At 47.3% G+C, this 18,655-nt stretch overlaps 1 protein-coding gene across 1 annotated transcript; it reads right to left on the bottom strand.

The window, feature by feature from the left end:
• Positions 1 to 3,905: 3,905 nt before the first annotated feature.
• On the bottom strand, positions 3,906 to 5,449 carry C13H10orf95 (chromosome 13 C10orf95 homolog). The gene is made up of 2 exons (XM_066355113.1): positions 5,324 to 5,449; positions 3,906 to 5,081 (listed from the first exon to the last, which is right to left on the bottom strand). Exon 2 carries the CDS (start codon positions 5,025 to 5,027, stop codon positions 4,359 to 4,361), a length of 669 nt encoding a protein of 222 aa, XP_066211210.1. The 5' UTR covers positions 5,028 to 5,081; positions 5,324 to 5,449; the 3' UTR covers positions 3,906 to 4,358.
• Between the last annotated feature and the right edge of the window lie 13,206 nt (positions 5,450 to 18,655).

Genomic DNA, 18,655 nt, shown 5'->3' with positions numbered 1-18,655 from the left:
CAATTTTTTATGTCATTCTTACTAAGTCATTCAATTCAGGTTGGCTAAACTGCTGAGGGGTTAATGACTGCTGGCATCAGAAGAAGACCCTTCAGATTTTACAATCATTTCCTCATGCTTCTTATCAAAATATACTTGATCATCATGTTCACTTTCTTTGTCCTTAGAAGAAATAAAACCATTAAAAATAAAAACTGGAACTGGGAGTGTCTCAGAGTGTGGGATAAGTCGTATTGCTGAAGGAATATTAGGATATGAGATCATATGCCGTTTTTTCTTGCCGATGCCCTTTGTATGGATCAGACAGAAATAACAGTCACTGCTGTGGTCCTTAGGTTCACGCCAAACCATGGGAATACCAAAAGGCATTCCTTTGCATTTTCCTTTTGTCCAGTCATCAAGCATTTCCTCACAATCATAACACACAATATGAGGAGCCCAATTCTTGTCTTGATTGCCAAGGGGAACTTGAAAATAGGCAATATATACACGTGTCACATATGATGAAATATTGCACCTTTGACGTTGAAGTGTGTAACAGCCACATATATAACAGGTGTCAGGATTATTCTTACATTTATGCCTACTCAAAGAAGCCATGATTCAATCTTTTTTTTTTTTTTTTTTTTTTGTATTTTTCTGAAGCTGGAAACGGGGAGAGACAGTCAGACTCCCGCATGCGCCCGACCGGGATCCACCCGGCACACCCACCAGGGGTGACGCTCTGCCCACCAGGGGGCGATGCTCTGCCCCTCTGGGGCATCGCTCTGTTGTGACCAGAGCCACTCCAGCGCCTGGGGCAGAGGCCAAGGAGCCATCCCCAGCGCCCGGGCCATCTTTGCTCCAATGGAGCCTCGCTGCAGGAGGGGAAGAGAGAGACAGAGAGGAAGGAGAGGGGGAGGGGTGGAGAAGCAGATGGGCGCTTCTCCTGTGTGCCCTGGCCGGGAATCAAACCTGGGACTTCTGCACGCCAGGCTGATGCTCTACCACTGAGCCAACTGGCCAGGGCTGTCATGATTCAATCTTAAAACAAAATAGGAGGGTGTTTTTATCAGATAATAATTTTTTACATTTAAAAACAACTACAGGCCCTGGCCAGTTGGCTCAGTGGTAGAGCATCAGCCTGGTGTGCAGGAGTCCCAGGTTCGATTCCCGGCCAGGGCACACAGGAGAAGCACCCATCTGCTTCTCCACCTCTCCCCCTCTCCTTCCTCTCTGTCTCTCTCTTCCCCTCCCGCAGCCAAGGCTCTATTGGAGAAAAATTGGCCAGGCCGCTGAGGATGGCTCTAGAGCCTCTCCCTCAGGCGCTAGAATGGCTCTGGTTGCAACAGAGCAACGCCCCAGATGGGCAGAGCATCACCCCCTGGTGGGCACGCCAGATGGATCCTGGTCCGGCGCATGCAAGAGTCTGTCTGACTGCCTCCCCATTTCCAACTTCAGAAAAATACAAATAATAATAATAATAATAAAAACAACTACAGCCTGACCAGGCGGTGGCACAGTGGATAGAGTGTTAGACTGGGATGCGGAGGACCCAGGTTCAAGACCCTGAGGTCGTCCGCTTGAGCACCAGTTCATCTGGTTTGAACAAAACTCGCCATCTTGGACCCGAGGTCGCTGGTTCAAGCAAGGGGTTACTTGGTCTGCTGAAGGCCCGCGGTCAAGGCACACATGAGAAAGCAATCAATAAACTAAGGTGTCGCAATGAAAAACTAATGATTGGCCTGACCTGTGGTGGCACAGTGGGATAAAGCGTCGACCTGGAACACTGAGGTCGCCGGTTCGAAACCTTGGGCTTGCCTGGTCAAGGCACATATGGGAGTTGATGCTTCCTGCTCCTCCCCCTTCTCTCTCTCTCTCTCTCTCACTCCTCTCTCTCTAAAAATCAATAAATAAAATATAAAAAAACCCTGATGATTGATGCTTCTCATCTCTCTCCATTCCTGTCTTTCTGTCCCTATCTATCCCTCTCTCTGACTCTCTGTCTCTGTAAATATAATAAATAAATAAATATCTTTAAAAACAACTACAATTATGTAAAAGTGATGTTTGTAAAACATTAATTGCCTGTGGTTATATGTTCAATCCAAGAGTCGTTGCCCTTTAACTCCAATTTAAAAACAAATTCTGCCATTAACTATAACAAAAAGAAGTTAAAATTGCATAAAAACTAGAGCATGCACCAAAAAATGGATTTCAGATTTGGAATCAGCGATGCAGAAATATATATATAGAAACAGTTCTAAAACCACATGCAACAGAAAATGAAAAAAACATTGTTCCCCAGTGTTATTTATTTATTATTAGTTTTTTAAGGTGACAGTAGGGTAGATAGTGAGGCAGACTCCCACATGCGACCTGACAAAGATCTACCTGGCAATCCCATCTGGAGCCAATGCTTGAGTACTGAGCTATTTTTAGCACCTGAGGTGGTTGTGTTTGGATAGAGCCACCCTCAGCGCCTGAGGTGATGCACTGGAACCACTGGAGCCATGGATGCAGGAGGGGAATAGAAGGGGGAGGGGGGGAAGCAGATGGTCACTTCTCCTAGGTGTCCTGACTGAGAATCCAACCCAGGACATCTGCACACAGGGCTGATGCTCTACCACTGAGTTAACTGGCCAGGGCTCTCTGTGTTTTTATAACTTAAAAAAAAGAAAAGGAAAATAAGACAAAACTAAGGGTAACAATTTAGGATCCAGGCTTTGCACAAAGGATGATAAGCAAATTTGGCTCTGAGTTTCCTAGAAATCGGGGCAAAGAGAAAAATATGATCAGTTATGAGATCCTTAGTGCTCCAAAGATAAAAGAAAACCACTCATCAGGACAAATACCTTTCCCAAGTGCTGAGGTTTGAGAGAACTTTTCCATAAAACTCATAAACACAGCAGTGTTCAGTCAAGTGGTTTACAACTTCAATAACATAGCTATATATATACCCAGGTAGCTGTTGGCCAGGTACAAAAAAATTTCAGTAAAACCAATTCCACAGGGAGCCAAATTTATACAGCCTGGGTATCAGGTCAGGTAATTTGGCTAGACTCATAGTTACAATTAAATGTGAGGCATAATCCTCCATGCAAACTCCTACAATACTGCAAATTCAATCTATTAAACACTATTAGCAAGAATCAGGTGGCTGACTGGTGGTGGCACAGTGGATAGAGTGTCGACCTGAACTGAGGTCCCAGGTTCGAAACTCTAAGGTCACTGGCTTGAGTGTGGGATGATCGACATGACCCCATGGTCAATGACTTGAAGCCCAAGGTCACTGGCTCTGCTTGAGCCACCCCCTTATCCCAAGGAAGTATAAGAGCCTATCAATGAAAGAACTAAAGTGACAAAACTACAAGTTGGTACTTCTCATCTCTCTCCTTTTCTCTTAAAAAAAAAAAAAAATAGTATCAGGAACAAGAACTGACATTCATCTTAAATTTCAACCCTAGTGAATTTTCCGGGTAAGTTGGGTGGTTATATGCTTTTCTTCGTGTTTTTTTTGTTTGTTTGTTTGTTTGTCCCCCCCCCCCCTTTTTTTTACAAAGAAACTAAGGCCCAGAAAGCTTAGTTATATGACTAGAAAATGTCAGCACAAGCTCATTATCTGTGTCCCCAGCCATGCCTGCCACCTATGCTTCAACAAAAGCTTACGCCCTCAGAATCTCTGTACGTGGTGGGTCGTGGGTCGCAGGACCTAGGAAGGTGTCATCCTGCACGGAGCCGGCGAGTGAAGAGGGGACTAGGCGCAGCCAGTGAGGAGGTGCACTTTCTCCAGAGGTCCCCTCTAATCCCTCCCACCTCCTTGTGCCCTAGACAGGGAAGTAAGGCTCACGTTACACAGATGAGGTACACCCCCCCACCCCAGCCAACATAAAAATGATCTCGCAGTATACATTTGACTTCGCTCATTTATTTAGTTTTCATTACAAACGGGATAAGTGGGCCTCAGCTTGGAGGGGTTAGGGAAGCTTTGCTAGAGAAAGCCGCCAAGAGAAAGGAAAAGTTGGAGCTTACTGTAGGGCAGGCCTCTAACGGGAAGAAGATGGGGAGTCGGAGGGAGAGAAGAAATAAAGGGTCCAGGCCATTCGTCCACCCCATACTCAGGCTTCCCAAGCCAAAGTAGGAGAAATAGTAACAGGGCACCCCTCCTAGGTCCTTTTCGCTCTTCCCTCACCATCCAGCAATAACGTGAGAGGAATCAAAGACGTGCAGGAGGTGGACGGCGGGAGTCTTGGTAAAAAACCCACAAAGACAGGAATGGTGTCCCCAGTCCCCAGCAAAGCTGAGGTCTCCCTCCTCGCCTGGGAGAGAGCCGCGCGTGCGCTTCCCCGGGCAGGCCGTCCGCCCGCTCTGTGGCGCCCTCAGCCCAAGCCCTTCCTCTTCTTCCCACGGCCGCGCTCCGCCACTTCCTCCGCGGGGCTGCTGTCGCCGCTGTCGCCGCTGCCGCCGCTGGCGGGTGCGCGTAGCAGGCGCCTGCGCACGCTGTACTCTGGCGCGCCGACGCGTGCCGCGGCCTCAAGCAAGAACTCCCCGCCACGGAAAGTGACGCGCACGTCGGTGCGCGGGTACGTGCCGTACACGCGCCGCAGCTCCCGGCGCACAAAGTGCGGCAGCTCTAGGCGCGGCCCCGGCGCGCGCTCCACGAGGCCCCAGCGCAGCTGCACCTGCAGGCTTCCGCCCTCGGGCCACGGCGCCCAGCTCTCGGCCCCCTCGGTCCCTGCCGCTGCGGGCTCCTGCAGCGAAAGCCCCGGGTAGCCGGGCGCTGGGAACGGTGGGCGCGAGGCCGCAGCATAGGCCAGCGGGAAGGCCCACCAGGACGGCGCGGCCCCGGGGGACGCGCTGCAGCCGTGAAAACAGTGGTATTCCCTCGGGGCAGCCCAGTCGCTGGCCCTCAGGGCTGGGGGCCGGCTGCAGAAGTTGTGGGCCTGGATGGGGGGCAGCAGCAGGGGGCCGGGCAGGTAGCTGTAGGTGAGGGGCTGCAGTAGAGGCCAGACACCTTCCCCGGGCTCCAGGCAGCTGTATGAGTACATGGTCGTAACCTCAGGCGGCAGGCTTTTTTGTTGGGGACTGGTTTGGGTCCAGACCTGTAGTGGGTGTGTGTGGGGGTATTCTTTGTTCTTATAGACACCACCCATCCCTGAGGCCTACTAACCCAGGGCTCTGTTTCATAGCCTAAGACCGAGCTTGCCTCCTGGCTTTTGGGAACCCTTCCTAAGCTGTTCAGCTCCCACCTCACCTCTTATCCCAGGGTTGGGCCGGAACCCAGCACACAATAAGGACCCAGCCCTATTTCATGCCCTCTGCCCTGAAATGCTCTTCCACTCACTTATCTGCTTCAGCGGAAGGGAGTTGGTCTTCAGCATTTGGGGAGCCAGAGTGGTCCAGAGCAGGGCTCCTCTCCACTACTTTTTAGTTGAGCTGCCCCACTCCATGCCCTGCCTTAGCCACACCTCCCCGTTTCCAGGCAAAGGGAAACACCTTGAGCTGGCTAGGAGCCAGCCATACTGGGTATACACTGGATGAGCCTGCTGTTTGTACTCCTAGTAACCAGGTGGTAAGCCTTTGCTCAGTGGTGTCCTCACAACTTGCTCAGACTCACACAGCCAGTTACAGTAAGAGCAAAATTCAACCAATGTCTGGCTCAAGACAGCCATTTCAATTCATGTTGTGGCTTTTTTCAGACTAGCTTACAGTGCTCCTACTCTAGAATATTACATAAGAACTTCTAGTTCTTAATAACTGTGTGCAGAACATGGTGACATCATTTCCATTTAATAGATAAGGAGCCAGACCCAGTCTGGATAGCTCAATTGGTTCAGACATGCCAAGGTTGCCGGCTCTGCGGGTTCCATCCTGGCACATAAGAAGAATGAAATGATGAATACATAAATAAGTTGAACACCAAAAGTATGTATGTCTCATGCCCTGGCCAGTTAGCTCAGTGGTAGAGCATTGGCCCTGTGTGTGGATGTCCTGGGTTTGATTTTTTCGGTCAGGGCACACAGGAGAAGTGACCATCTTCTTCTCTACCCCTCCCCCTTCTCTCTCTATCTGCCTCTCTTCTCCTGGAGCCATGGCTCCATTGGTTTGAGCAAAGTTGGCCTTGGGCACTGAGGATGACTCCATGGCCTCCGCCTTAGGCGCTAAAAAAATGGCTCCCTTCCTGAGCAATGGAGCAAGGGCCCCAGATGGGCAGAGCATCGTCCCCTAGTGGGCTTACTGGGTGGATCCCAGTTGGGGCGCATGTGGGAGTCTTTCTCACTCCCCTCCTCAAAAAAAAATTATAAACATTTCTTCTCTATGAATTGTAATTAAAAGAATTATCTCAGAAAAAAAAGTGTAGTGTCCCTCTCTCTTTCTCTCCCTCCCTCCCTCCATCTATCTCTCCCTCCCTGTTCCTTTCTCTCTAAAATCAATCAATAATAGTGTTTTAAATATTTTATTGATCAATTTCAGGGAGAGAGAAAGGCAGTAGGGGGGGCGCAATGGAAGAAGTGGGAAGCATCAACTCATGGTTGCTTCTCATATGTGCCTTCACCACACAAGCCCAGTGTTTCCAGCCTGTGACCTCAGCATTCCAGGTGGACACTTTATTCACTGTGCCACTGCAGGCCAGGCTCAATAAAATGTATTAAAAAGATAGATAAGGAACCAGAAACTCAGAGAATTTAGGCCATTTCCCCCTGGTTACAGTCTGTAAGTAACACAATGGGATTTGAACCCTGATTCTAAAGCCCAGAAGCTAGTTGGGGAAAGCCAGAAAGATTGCCTCATCTCAACTGAGTGAACTGTGTGAGCTCCAGTCCCTTTGCTACAGGTCACTGCCCTCCACCTTTTTCTTCCCCAGCGGTGTGCATGGTAGTTGCTGGATGATTAAAACTGATGCCGTCTCCCAGCTGCTGGGCTCTCTGGCCATCATGCTTTCATTCCCCTTTTTGTTGACTCAAGTCGCATTACCAGCAACCCCCACAGATTCTCCTAGGTTCTTAGCATCCCTCAAAGCCCATCTATCCTCTGGGAGGGTCTCCTACACTCACCCTCGCTGTTCTTCCCCCACGATATCCATGGCCTAATCCGTGGGAATCTATGGATATATTACATGGCAAGGGAGGATTAAGATTGCAATTGTGCCTGATTTGTGGTAGCATAGTAGATAAAGCATCAACCTGGAATGCTGAGGTCGCTGGTTTGAATCCCCGGGCGTTCCTGGTCAAGGCACATACAGGAAGCAACTACTAAGAGTTAATGCTTCCATTTCTCCCCAACTCTTTCTCATTCTCTCTCTCCTCTCTCTAAAAATCAATAAATAAAATCTAAGAAAAAAAAACAGATTGCAATTGTATTAAGGTTATAAATTAGCTGACCTTAAAATAAGGAGATCAGCTTGACCTGTGGTGGTGCAGTCGATAAAGCATTGACCTGGAACACTGAGGTCACTGGTTCGAAGCCCCAGGCTTGCCCTGTCAAGGCATATAAGAGAAACAAATACTACAAGTTGATGCTTCTCGCTCCCCACTTCTCTCTCTCTCCTCTCTAAAATCAATAAATAAAGTCTTCTAAAAAATTGAGACCATCCTTGATTATCTGGGTGGATCTAATGTAATCACAAGAGTACTGAAACTGGAAAAGGGAGGCAGAAGAGTAAGAGTGATGTGATACAAGAGTCGACCAGCCATTGCTGGCTTTGAAGATGAAGGGGACCATGAGCCAAAGGATGTAGGCAACCTTTAGAAGCTTGAAAATGCAAAAGAAAAGAAAGGAAGGAAGGAAAGAAAGAAAGAGGGAGGGAGGAAAAGGAAGAAAGAAAAAGGAAGGAAGGAAAGAAAAAAGAAAAGACAGGAAAGAAAAAAGGATTCTTTCCATACCTGACCAGGTGGCGGCACAGTGGATAGAGCACCGGACTGGGACGCAGAGGACCCAGGTTCGAAACCCCGAGATCGCCGGCTTGAATGTGGGCTCATCTGGTTTGAGCACAGCTCACCAGCTTGAACCCAAGGTTGCTGGCCTGAGCTTGGGTCACTCAATCTGCTGTGGCCCTCCAGCCAAGGCACAGAAGAGAAAGCAATCAATGAACAACTAAGGTGTCACAACAAAGAATTGATGCTTCTCATCTCTCTCCCTTCCTATCTGTTTGTCCCTATCTGTCTCTCTCTGTTTCTCTGCCTCTGACACACACACACACACACACACACACACACACACACACACACGAGGATTCTTCCCTAGAGCCTCCAGAAAGGAATGCACCTTGATTTTCGTCATTGAAACCCATTCCAGACTTCCAACCTCTAGACCAGGGGTCTCAAACTCAACTCAGCATGTGGGCCGCAGAGCAAGATCACAGCCGTTTGGCGGGCCACACTAGGTCTACAAAAGGCAACTGTTACGCAACACTTTTCTCACTGCAGTTGAAAACAAAAAAAAATCAGTACAAGCACAATCGTACATGCAGTTTACTCAGTGTCACAAAACGACCAGAAACTGTAGTTCGCATCACAACTGCTGTTAACTAAGCTAATATCTAGCTAGGATGCTAGAGAAATGAAAAATACAAGTAGGCCCCTAGGCTTACTTAATTTTATCCAAAATATTTTGAACTTCGTGGATTAGTCTGCGGGCCGCACAAAATTGTTCGGCGGGCCGCATGCGGCCCGCGGGCCGTGAGTTTGAGACCCCTGTAGACTGTAAGATGTAAATTTGTACTGTTTTAAGCCACGAAGTTTGTGGTAATTTGTTACAGCACCTATAGGAAATTAATATACCCCTCTACTATTTATAACTGTGCCCCTCCCTCCAAATCCCAGCACCTGACGAATGTCCAAGACGGCTTGTACTTGACCTCACCCCAGCATGGACTTCAGTGATGGATCCTGTGGGACTAGCCAGTTTCTTCACCTGCTCCCGTTCCCCCATGGGGATCTGGTCACAATAGGGTGGGAGGTAGGGAGATTGTGAAACTGTGCTCAAGTTGGAGCCTGAAAGGGTGAGAAGCCTACATTTTTAAAAATTATTACTGATTTTAGAGAGGAAGGGGGAGACAGAAACAGAAACTTTTTTTTTTTGTATTTTTCTGAAGCTGGAAACGGGGAGAGACAGTCAGACAGACTCCTGCATGCCCCCAACCAGGATCCACCCGGCATGCCCACCAGGGGGTGGAGGCGACGCTCTGCCCCTCCGGGGCGTCGCTCTGTTGCGACCAGATCCACTCCAGCGCCTGGGGCAGAGGCCAAGGAGCCATCCCCAGTGCCCGGGCCATCTTGGCTCCAATGGAGCCTCGCTGCGGGAGGGGAGGAGAGAGACAGAGAGGAAGGAGAGGGGGAGGGGTGGAGAAGCAGATGGGTGCCTCTCCTGTGTGCCCTGTCCGGGAATCGAACCCGGGACTTCTGCACGCCAGGCCGACGCTCTACCACTGAGCCAACTGGCCAGGGCCAGAAACTTTTTTTTTTAAGTGAGAGGAAGGGAGATAGACTCCCGCATGCACCCCAATCAGGATCCACTTGGCAACCCTTGTCTGGGGGCCAATGCTTGAATCAATCGAGCTCAGCTATTTTTTTTTTTTTTACTCATTTTTAGAGAGAGGGGAGAGAAGGGGGGAAGGAGCAGGAAGCACCAATTCCCATATGTGCCTTGACCAAGCAAGCCCAGGGTTTCAAACCAGCAACCTCAGCATTCCAGGTAGAAGTTTTATCCATTGCGCCACCACAGGTCAGGTGGTGGCTCAATCAAGCTATTTTTAGTGCCTGATGGTGCTTGGACCAACCCAACCATCCTCAGCACCTGGGGCCAACGCTCAAACCTATTGAGCCACTGGCTGCAGGAGGAGAATAGGAAGAGAAGGGGGAGAGGGTGGAGGGAAGAAGCATATGGTTGCTTCTTTGTGTGACCTGACCAGAATCAAACCTGGGACATCCACACGCTGGGCCAATGCTCTATCCACTGAGCCAACCGGCCAGGACCTCAATCTGTTTTTGTATGTGCCTTGACTGGTGATCAAACGGCAGCCTTTGCATATTGAGTTATCTGGCCAAGGCAGAGAAGCCTCCATTTTAATAACTGGCTCCTGCCTGTTTGCTGAGGACCTCTGCTGGTCTGGGGAGGGAATTTTCAAGCAAAATGAGAAAACTAAGGAACAAGTTGTGTCTCAGTATTCATTTACCTTGATTCCAGTAGCAGCACCCAGATTATTTGGATCCCACTTTAAATGTTTTGGGGGGAGTTGGCTCTATTCCACCCTTATATAGTATTACTGATGATATAGTGCTAAATCAATCAGCACTGTCATCCCTCTGGCCATAGCAATTGGTTTAGACTCAATTTGGGCTAATGGGATCCAACTCCAGAACTTTGTTCTGCTGTTGGGTAGTGAGAAGGGCTTTTTTCCCCTGGACATAAATTGGAAAAAATTCAATCTCTAGATGGAGAAGTAAAGACCTATCTAAGCATAGAATCACAGAAGTGGAGCCAACAGACAGAGAAATTGGATCCTGATGACACCGTTTGAATCCTGGACTTTAGAGTTGCATGAGCCAATAAGTTTCTTTTTTCTCTCTCCAGGTTTTTTTTTTAAAGATATTGACATATACTGCTGTATAAGTTTAAGGGGTACAGCATAATGACTTGACTTATGAAATTAAAGTTTGGTTAATGTCCATCTCATATAGATATAAAAAAAAGGTAAGAAACTTTTTTTTCTTGTGACGAGAACTCTACGCGGTGTTAATTATAGTCATCATGTTGTCCATTATATCCTAGTAACCTATTTACCTTATAACTGGAAGTTTGTACATTTTGTACCTTTGACCACCTTCATCTAATCACCCTTTTCTCCCAAATCTCAATAATTACCTTTCTTGCTTAATCTAGTTTGAGTGGGGTCTTTTTCTTTTCCACATAGCCAGTTGTGTTTGCTTCATATAAATTTAAGTACAGAAGACATAAAATGGGCTTTAATTTTTTTTTTTTTTTTTTTTTTTTTTTACAGAGAGAGTCAGAGAGAGGGATAGATGGGGACAGACAGACAGAAACGGAGAGAGATAGAGAGATGAGAAGCATCAATTATCAGTTTTTCGTTGGGACACCTTAGTTGTTCATTGATTGCTTCCTCGTATGTGCCTTGACCATGGGCCTTCAGCAAACCGAGTAACCCCTTGCTCAAGCCAGCGACCTTGGGTCCAAGCTGGTGAGCTCTGCTCAAATCAGATGAGCCCGTGCTCAAGCTGGCAACCTCGGGGTCTCAAACCTGGGTCCTTCGTATCCCAGTCCGATGCTCTATCCACTGTGCCACTGCCTGGTCAGGCTAACAATTTTTTTGTAAGAGTTTGAGACCCTCCTGACCGGGCGGTGGCACAGTGGATAGAGCGTTGGACTGGGATGCCGAGGACCCACGTTCGAGACCCTGAGGTCGCCAGCTTGAACACAGACTCATCTGGTTTGAGCAGAGCTCACCAGCTTGGACCCAAGGTCGCTGGCTTGAGCAAGGGGTTACTCGGTTTGCTGAAGGCCCATGGTCAAGGCACATACGAGGAAGCAATCAATGAACAACTAAGGTGTCCCAACGAAAAACTGATGATTGATGCTTCTCATCTCTCTATCTCTCTCCGTTCCTGTCTGTCTGTCCCCATCTATCCCTCTCTCTGACTCTCTCTCTGTCTCTGAAAAAAAAAAAAAGAGTTTGAGACCCTACCTGGGTATGTCAGTTGGTTAGAGCATTGCCCTGTTATGCCAAGATTGTGGGTTTGATCCCTAGTCAGGGCACATACAAGAATCAACTAATCAATGCAGAAATAAGTGGAACAACAAACTGATGATTCTTTATCTCCCTTCCTTTCTCTCTAAAATCAATTTTTAAAGAAGTGTTAGTGCCAAATGGAAGATATGCCAGGAAACAAGATCTCAAATGCTCCAGGAAATGACAGTTTTGCATTTTCCTGAAGTGTAGGGTCAATGATGGACATGGCCTTTCCCCTGAAGGCCATGAGATAGAAGGCAGTAGAATTGTAACTAAGTTTTTACTCAGAATAATGGAACTGAACCACCAAATATGTATCGAGGGACAACACAGGATGGTGCATACCCTTCCCCCTATCCCCAGTGCTACATGCCTGCTTGCATGTAGACAAAGAGTTTCGCTTGAGTAACTGCCCAGGGCTTAGCTATTTAAACTGTGACCCCACCCTGCAGCACACAGAGCTTTCACCAATCAGTCACCATTGGTGCTGCCCCTGTATGTAAATAATAAAAGCTATGTCTGTTCCATCTGGTCCTCTTTGTGGTTTCTTTGGAGTCTCGCAACAACATCAGATCAATATTCTGGGGCTGGATCTCCTGTGTTACACTTGTATATGTTTGGAATTAAGGAAGAAACAAAGGAGATTATATGCAGGTGGCAGGAAACTAGGTACAGGATAGTTTCCAAGATTATGTGCATCCTTGAGGGTAGTTATCCTCCAAGGGGTCTGAAAAAGAGGATTACTCTAGCTAAATAGGCATTTAAAAAACAATTACAGAGCACCATTACCTAAATCTTTAGAAAATTAAATGTTTGGGTTATTATACTATGGAATGGAGTCCCTCTGTTGCTTGTATCAACAATATACCCTGAGTGTTCCCCCACCTTGGGATTTTATTAAGAAAACTTTTAAAATACAGCCACCTGAATAGTTGTTGATTGGTTAACCTCATGATCAGAAGCTCTCTGGTCCACAAAGTAGGGCTATATTGGCAAGAGAGAGGCTGGAAGTCAGTCTTGGAGGAGTTTCTCATACTAGCCTGAGAAAACCGACAACCAAAATAGACCCAGGGGAAGGAATAGACACAAAGATAGGAGCAGGTTCATCTGGACTTAATCCTGAATAACTGCGTGACCGCAGAGGGTAGGACAGAGGTGGATAAACAAGTTTTTGGGTTGGTTGCCTGGGTAGGTGGTCAGGGCAATCCTGGAGATTAAAAAGAACAAAAACAAACAAAAACCCTAGTGGGCGATTAGAGGGTGAGGGAATGGTGGGTTCAGTTGCGACCTTTGGGGAGTTGTCCAGCAGGCAAATTAAAACAATTTTTTTTTAATATTTAATTTTAAAAATTATTTATTTATTTATTCATTTTAGAGAGAAGAGGGAGAGACAGAGGAGAGACAGAGAGAGAGAAGTGGGGGAGGAGCTGGAAGCATCAACTCCCATATGTGCCTTGACCAGGCAAGCCCAGGGTTTCGAACCGGCGACCTCAGCATTTCCAGGTCGACACTTTATCCACTGCGCCACCACAGGTCAGGTGCAAAACAATTTTTTATTTATTGATTTTTGGAATGAGAGGACAGGAGAGGGAAATATCTATTTGCTTTTCCACTTTTTCTTTTAAATTTTTTTTATTTATTCATTTTAGAGAGGAGGGAGGGAGAGGGAGAGAGAGAGAGAGAGAGAGAGAGAGAGAAGGGGGAGGAGCAGGAAGCATCAACTCCCATATGTGCATTGACCAGGCAAGCCATGGTTTTGAACCGGCATCCTCAGTGTTCCCAGGTTGATGCTTTATCCACTGCGCCACCACAGGTCAGGCTCCACTTATTTTTTTTTTAAATTTTATTTATTTATTTAGTCATAGTGACAGAGAGAGTCAGAGAGGGACAGACAGGAAAGGAGAGAGATGAGAAGCATCAGTTCTTTGTTGCGGCACCTTAATTGTTCATTGGTTGCTTTCTCATATGTGCCTTGACCAGGGGTGGGGGGTGGGATGGCTACAGCAGACTGAGTGACCCCTTGCTCGAGCCAGCGACCTTGGGTTCAAGCTGGTGAGCTTTTGCTCAAAACAGATGAGCCCACACTCAAGCTGGTGACCTTGGGGTATTGAACCTGGGTCCTCCGCATCCCAGTCCGCCGCTCTGTCCACTGCACCACCGCCTGGTCAGGCAAGTTTTCCACTTATTTATGGACTCATTGGTTGATTCTTATATGTGCCCTTACCAGGGATTGAACCTGCAACCTTGACATAACGGGACGATGCTCTAACCAGCAGAGCCACCTGGCCAGGGCTCCCCAGGCAGTTTTATATTTGGGCTAGATGTCGGAGGTGGGATGGTCATGAAGGGAAAAGGAGTAGGTGAAGTTACCAGAACAGCTGCTACTCTGGCCTGCATCACATGGTGTCATCACAGCTGCCAATTTATTGGATTGCCCTTTTGCCTTTTCAGGGCAGCAATCTTGTTTTTTTGTTTGTTTGTTTGTTTGTTTTGTTTTGTTTTTTTGTTTTGTTTTTTTTTTTTTGTATTTTTCTGAAGCTGGAAACGGGGAGAGACAGTCAGACAGACTCCTGCATGCGCCCGACCGGGATCCACCCGGCACGCCCACCAGGGGCGACGCTCTGCCCACCAGGGGGCGATGCTCTGCCCCTCCGGGGCGTCTCTCTGCCGAGACCAGAGCCACTCTAGCGCCTGGGGCAGAGGCCAAGGAGCCATCCCCAGCGCCTGGGCCATCTTTGCTCCAATGGAGCCTTGGCTGCGGGAGGGGAAGAGAGAGACAGAGAGGAAGGAGGGGGCGGGGGTGGAGAAGCAAATGGGCGCTTCTCCTATGTGCCCTGGCCGGGAATCGAACCCGGGTCCCCCACACGCCAGGCCGACGCTCTACCGCTGAGCCAACCGGCCAGGGCCAGCAATCTTGCTTTTGAAGTCCATTTTACCCCATATAACCAATGGCCTCACAAAGTGGGAGTGAACAAATGAAAAGAGTATTGAAAATGGAAACTGGAGGACCCTCCCTCTGCCTTTAGAAAGCCCTGGGAAAAAGCGAAGGGGCCTGAAGAGAAGTGGTTAGGTAGGAGAACATGTTGGAATCTAGGTCAGACAGGTTGGAAGCCAAGGAAGAAGAGAATTTCAAGGAGAGTGAGTGTGCTTGTGTATCTATCTGTCCCAGGATCCAGGGACTCTGATACCACTCAAGAAGTCAGGCAGCGATATGACCTTCAGTCACACCCATGTCCTCTCCCAGTTAGCTCCGCGCTTGGCAACCAGGAAGGGAAATCAGAGAAAATCACAAGGTCCAGCCCCGGTGACAACACAGAAGGATAACTGGTTACATTGCCTGTAAAACCAGAGGGCTGCGGAGCCTCAGGGTGTGACCACGGGGCATTAAATGTAACACAGGGACCAAAGTCTTTCCTATTGTTTCACATTTATTTTTTTATTTTATTTATTCATTTTTTTAGAGAGGAGAGAGAGAGGGAGAGAGAGACAGGGGGGAGGAGCTGGAAGCATCAACTCCCATATGTGCCTTGACCAGGCAAGCCCAGGGTTTTGAACCGGCGACCTCAGCATTTCCAGGTCGACGCTTTATCCACTGTGCCACCACAGGTCAGGCCAATTGTTTCACATTTAGTCCTGGCCCGTTGGCAGTCCTCTCCATTCCCGTTCCCCAACTGGACACCCAGGGAAGGCTAAGTAAAGACTCAGGGTTTGCTTTGAAATAAAAGCACGTGCTGGCCAAAGATAGAAAGGCAGGGGCACTCCTTTAGTCAATTTGCAGGGGCCGTACTGTGCCAGGCTCTGGGCTGAATGTTGGGATTATACTCTCTCTTCTCATAGTGAGGAAAGCACAGATGAGGGTAAGGGTAGGGCTGGGGAGAAATGGTCCCTTTCCTTCTAGTCATAAGGGCTTTCTAGAGCAGGAGGCGTTGCTGCGATTGCTTGACGTCTAGGAGAGAGACGTGTGTGTGTGTGTGTGTGTGTGTGTGTGTGTGGCTTAGGAGAAACAGAAAGTAAAATGAGGGACTAAAAGGGCAAATTGGGGAGGAGGGAAATGAGACAGACTGGTGGGAGATGAATGTCGAGGGCAAGGTTCCTGGGACCCCTGGGGTCTCTCCAAGAACTGGCTGAACATACTCTATCCCTTGGACACCAGGGCTCTTGTGTTGGACCATGTTTTGTTGATAGACCTTTTACCAGGTTGTCAGGAAGGAGAAAGAAATGATATTTCTGTTGACAACAATCAACAAAGGCATAAGGACCAAAAGTTTACAAGACTCTTATGTCCCTGTTTCTAATTTAATGCACACAAAATCCTCATAAAGCATAATATATAGGCTCAGAAAAGGAGGGCCCCATAACAGAGAAGTAGTGGAGCTAGAGGACTAAGTCCCAAGTCCCCTAGAACCACTGCCCTAGAAGATAAAGGTCATACTCATTGCCCTATCTCCCAGGGTAGAGAAACAGCAGGTTGTGAGTGTGTTGTTTGATTGCCTGAAAACCTAACCAGGCTTACAGAACTGTTGGGAGAAGACACGGGACATCCTCACCAGACTAGACTGAGCAAAACAAAACTTTGAGGGCCTGCAGGAGTAAGAATAGGAAAGACTCCTATTATGGGATCAGGAGAGCTTGTCTGGACCTCTTGCTTGTTGTGTGAATGTAATTGAATCTCCTTGAACCTCTGTTTCTTTATCTGTATAATGGGAATAATAGCACCTATCCCCAAAGAATGATGTGAGGACTTAACAAGAGAATGCACATAGAGTTCTTGACAGTACAGGGCACAGAGTGAGAGCTAATTATTCCTTATATTGTTTTTTAAATTATTTATTTATTTATTTATTTATTTGTTTATTTATTTATTTATTTTACAGGGACAGAGAGAGAGAGTCAGAGAGAGGGATAGATAGGGACAGACAGGCAGGAATGGAGAGAGATGAGAAGCATCAATCATCAGTTTTTCATAGTGACACCTTAGTTGTTCTTTTTTTTTTTTTTTTTTTTTTAATTTTTATTTTATTTATTCATTTTAGAGAGGAGAGAGAGAGAGAGAGAGAGAGAGAGGAGCTGGAAGCATCAACTCCCATATGTGCCTTGACCAGGCAAGCCCAGGGTTCCGAACCAGCGACCTCAGCATTTCCAGGTTGATGCTTTATCCACTGCGCCACCACAGGTCAGGAACACCTTAGTTGTTCTGATTGCTTTCTCATATGTGCCTTGACGGTGGGCCTTCAGCAGACCGAGTAACCCCTTGCTTGAGCCAGCGACCTTGGGGTCCAAGCTGGTGAGCTTTTTGCTCAAGCCAGCTGAGCCCACACTCAAGCTGGTGACCTCAGGATCTCGAACCTGGGTCTTCCGCATCCCAGTCCGATGCTCTATCCACTGCGCCACTGCCTGGTCAGGCAATTACTCCTTATATTTTATTATTACTATTATTAATAGGAGGTTGGGCTGCATGGTAACTTTTTTTTTTTTTTTTTTGACAGAGACAGAGAATCAGAGAGAGGGACAGATAAGGACAGATAGACAGGAAGGGAGAGAGATGAGAAGCATCAATTCTTTATTGTGGCACCCTAGATATTCACTGATTGCTTTCTCATATGTGTCTTGACATGGGGGGCTACAGCAGAGTGACCCCTTGCTCAAGCCAGTGACTTTGGGCTCAAGCCAGCGACCTTGGGCTTCAAGCCAGTGATCTTCGGGCTCAAGCTAGCGACCATGGGGTCACATCTACAATCCCACGCTCAAGCCAGCGACCTCCGGGTTTCAAACCTGGGATCTCTGCGTTCCAGTCTGATGCTCTATCCACTGCACCACTGCCTGGTCAGGTTATAGTAACTCTCATAAGGCCTGGCACTTGTGCCCATAGCTCAAGCTGGGTCTGTCTGCCCTTGAGGGGCTCCCAGTCCAGCATCAGGGAGTCCTAGGTCACGCCACTGCTATCTCCTTATCTGTCTCAGCTGTGAATCCAGTCAGACAAGACTTGAAGGAAGGTCCTGAGTTCTCTTCATTCTCTGAATTAATACTAATGAAGGACAGGGGAGAGGAGAGTAGGTATCCAGAAGAAGCTTGTTTTAAACTTGTCAGCTGAGTGTAAATGAATCAGGAGGCTTTGGCTGGAAATAAATTATAAACATTTATTTGAGGGTCTTTGGATTTGCAAATGGAACTACAACTAGGCAATACGCAGAGTGTCCTGAAGAAGAATAGAAAAGCTGAGAGTGCCTGACCTGTGGTGGTGCAGTGGGATAAAGCGTCGACCTGGAACACTGAGGTTGCCGGTTCGAAACCTTGGGCTTGCCTGGTCAAGGCACATACGGGAGTTGATACTTCCTGCTCCTCCCCCTTCTCTTTCTCTTTCTCTCTAAAAAATCAATAAATAAAATATTAAAATAATAATAATAAAATTACCAAAGAAGTACTCTGTATAATATTCACTCTCTATATAAATATGTTCCATAAATGATCTGGGTTTAAAAAAAAAAAAGCTGAGAGTTCTTAGTGAAAAGTAAATTTTTGAGAAGAATCAGTCCTGCATTCAATCTCTGGATTGGTCCAAGATGGTATTCTTCTAGATGTCAAGTAATCTGAACACTGAACATTCTTTCCTAAAATCTTCAGGGGATTATCTACAGATTTACACATATATCTCCAGGCATTGAGGCACAGCTGAAAAGTTCAAAAGTTTAAGTTTCTAGGCTAGTTAAAGCAAGAAGAATCATTTATTTCCTCATGCCTCAGCTTACACTGATTTCAGTAATTTAGCAGTTTGACTACAGTGACTCTATTTTATTTCTTCACTCTTTCCTCAAACTGAAATGACATTAAGTTTTGAGGAGGGGACGAGCAGGTCAGGAATCCATGCAACCTGCCCCCTTCTTGCTAGTACACCCACCTTTTCTCTTTTGGCCCTTAAGGGCAAGCGCCCAC

This window comes from Saccopteryx leptura, chromosome 13 (assembly GCF_036850995.1).
Source record: "Saccopteryx leptura isolate mSacLep1 chromosome 13, mSacLep1_pri_phased_curated, whole genome shotgun sequence".
Classification (NCBI taxonomy): domain Eukaryota; kingdom Metazoa; phylum Chordata; class Mammalia; order Chiroptera; family Emballonuridae; genus Saccopteryx; species Saccopteryx leptura.
Note: the sequence above shows the minus strand (reverse complement) of the source record. Positions and strands in the feature narration are given on the sequence as shown.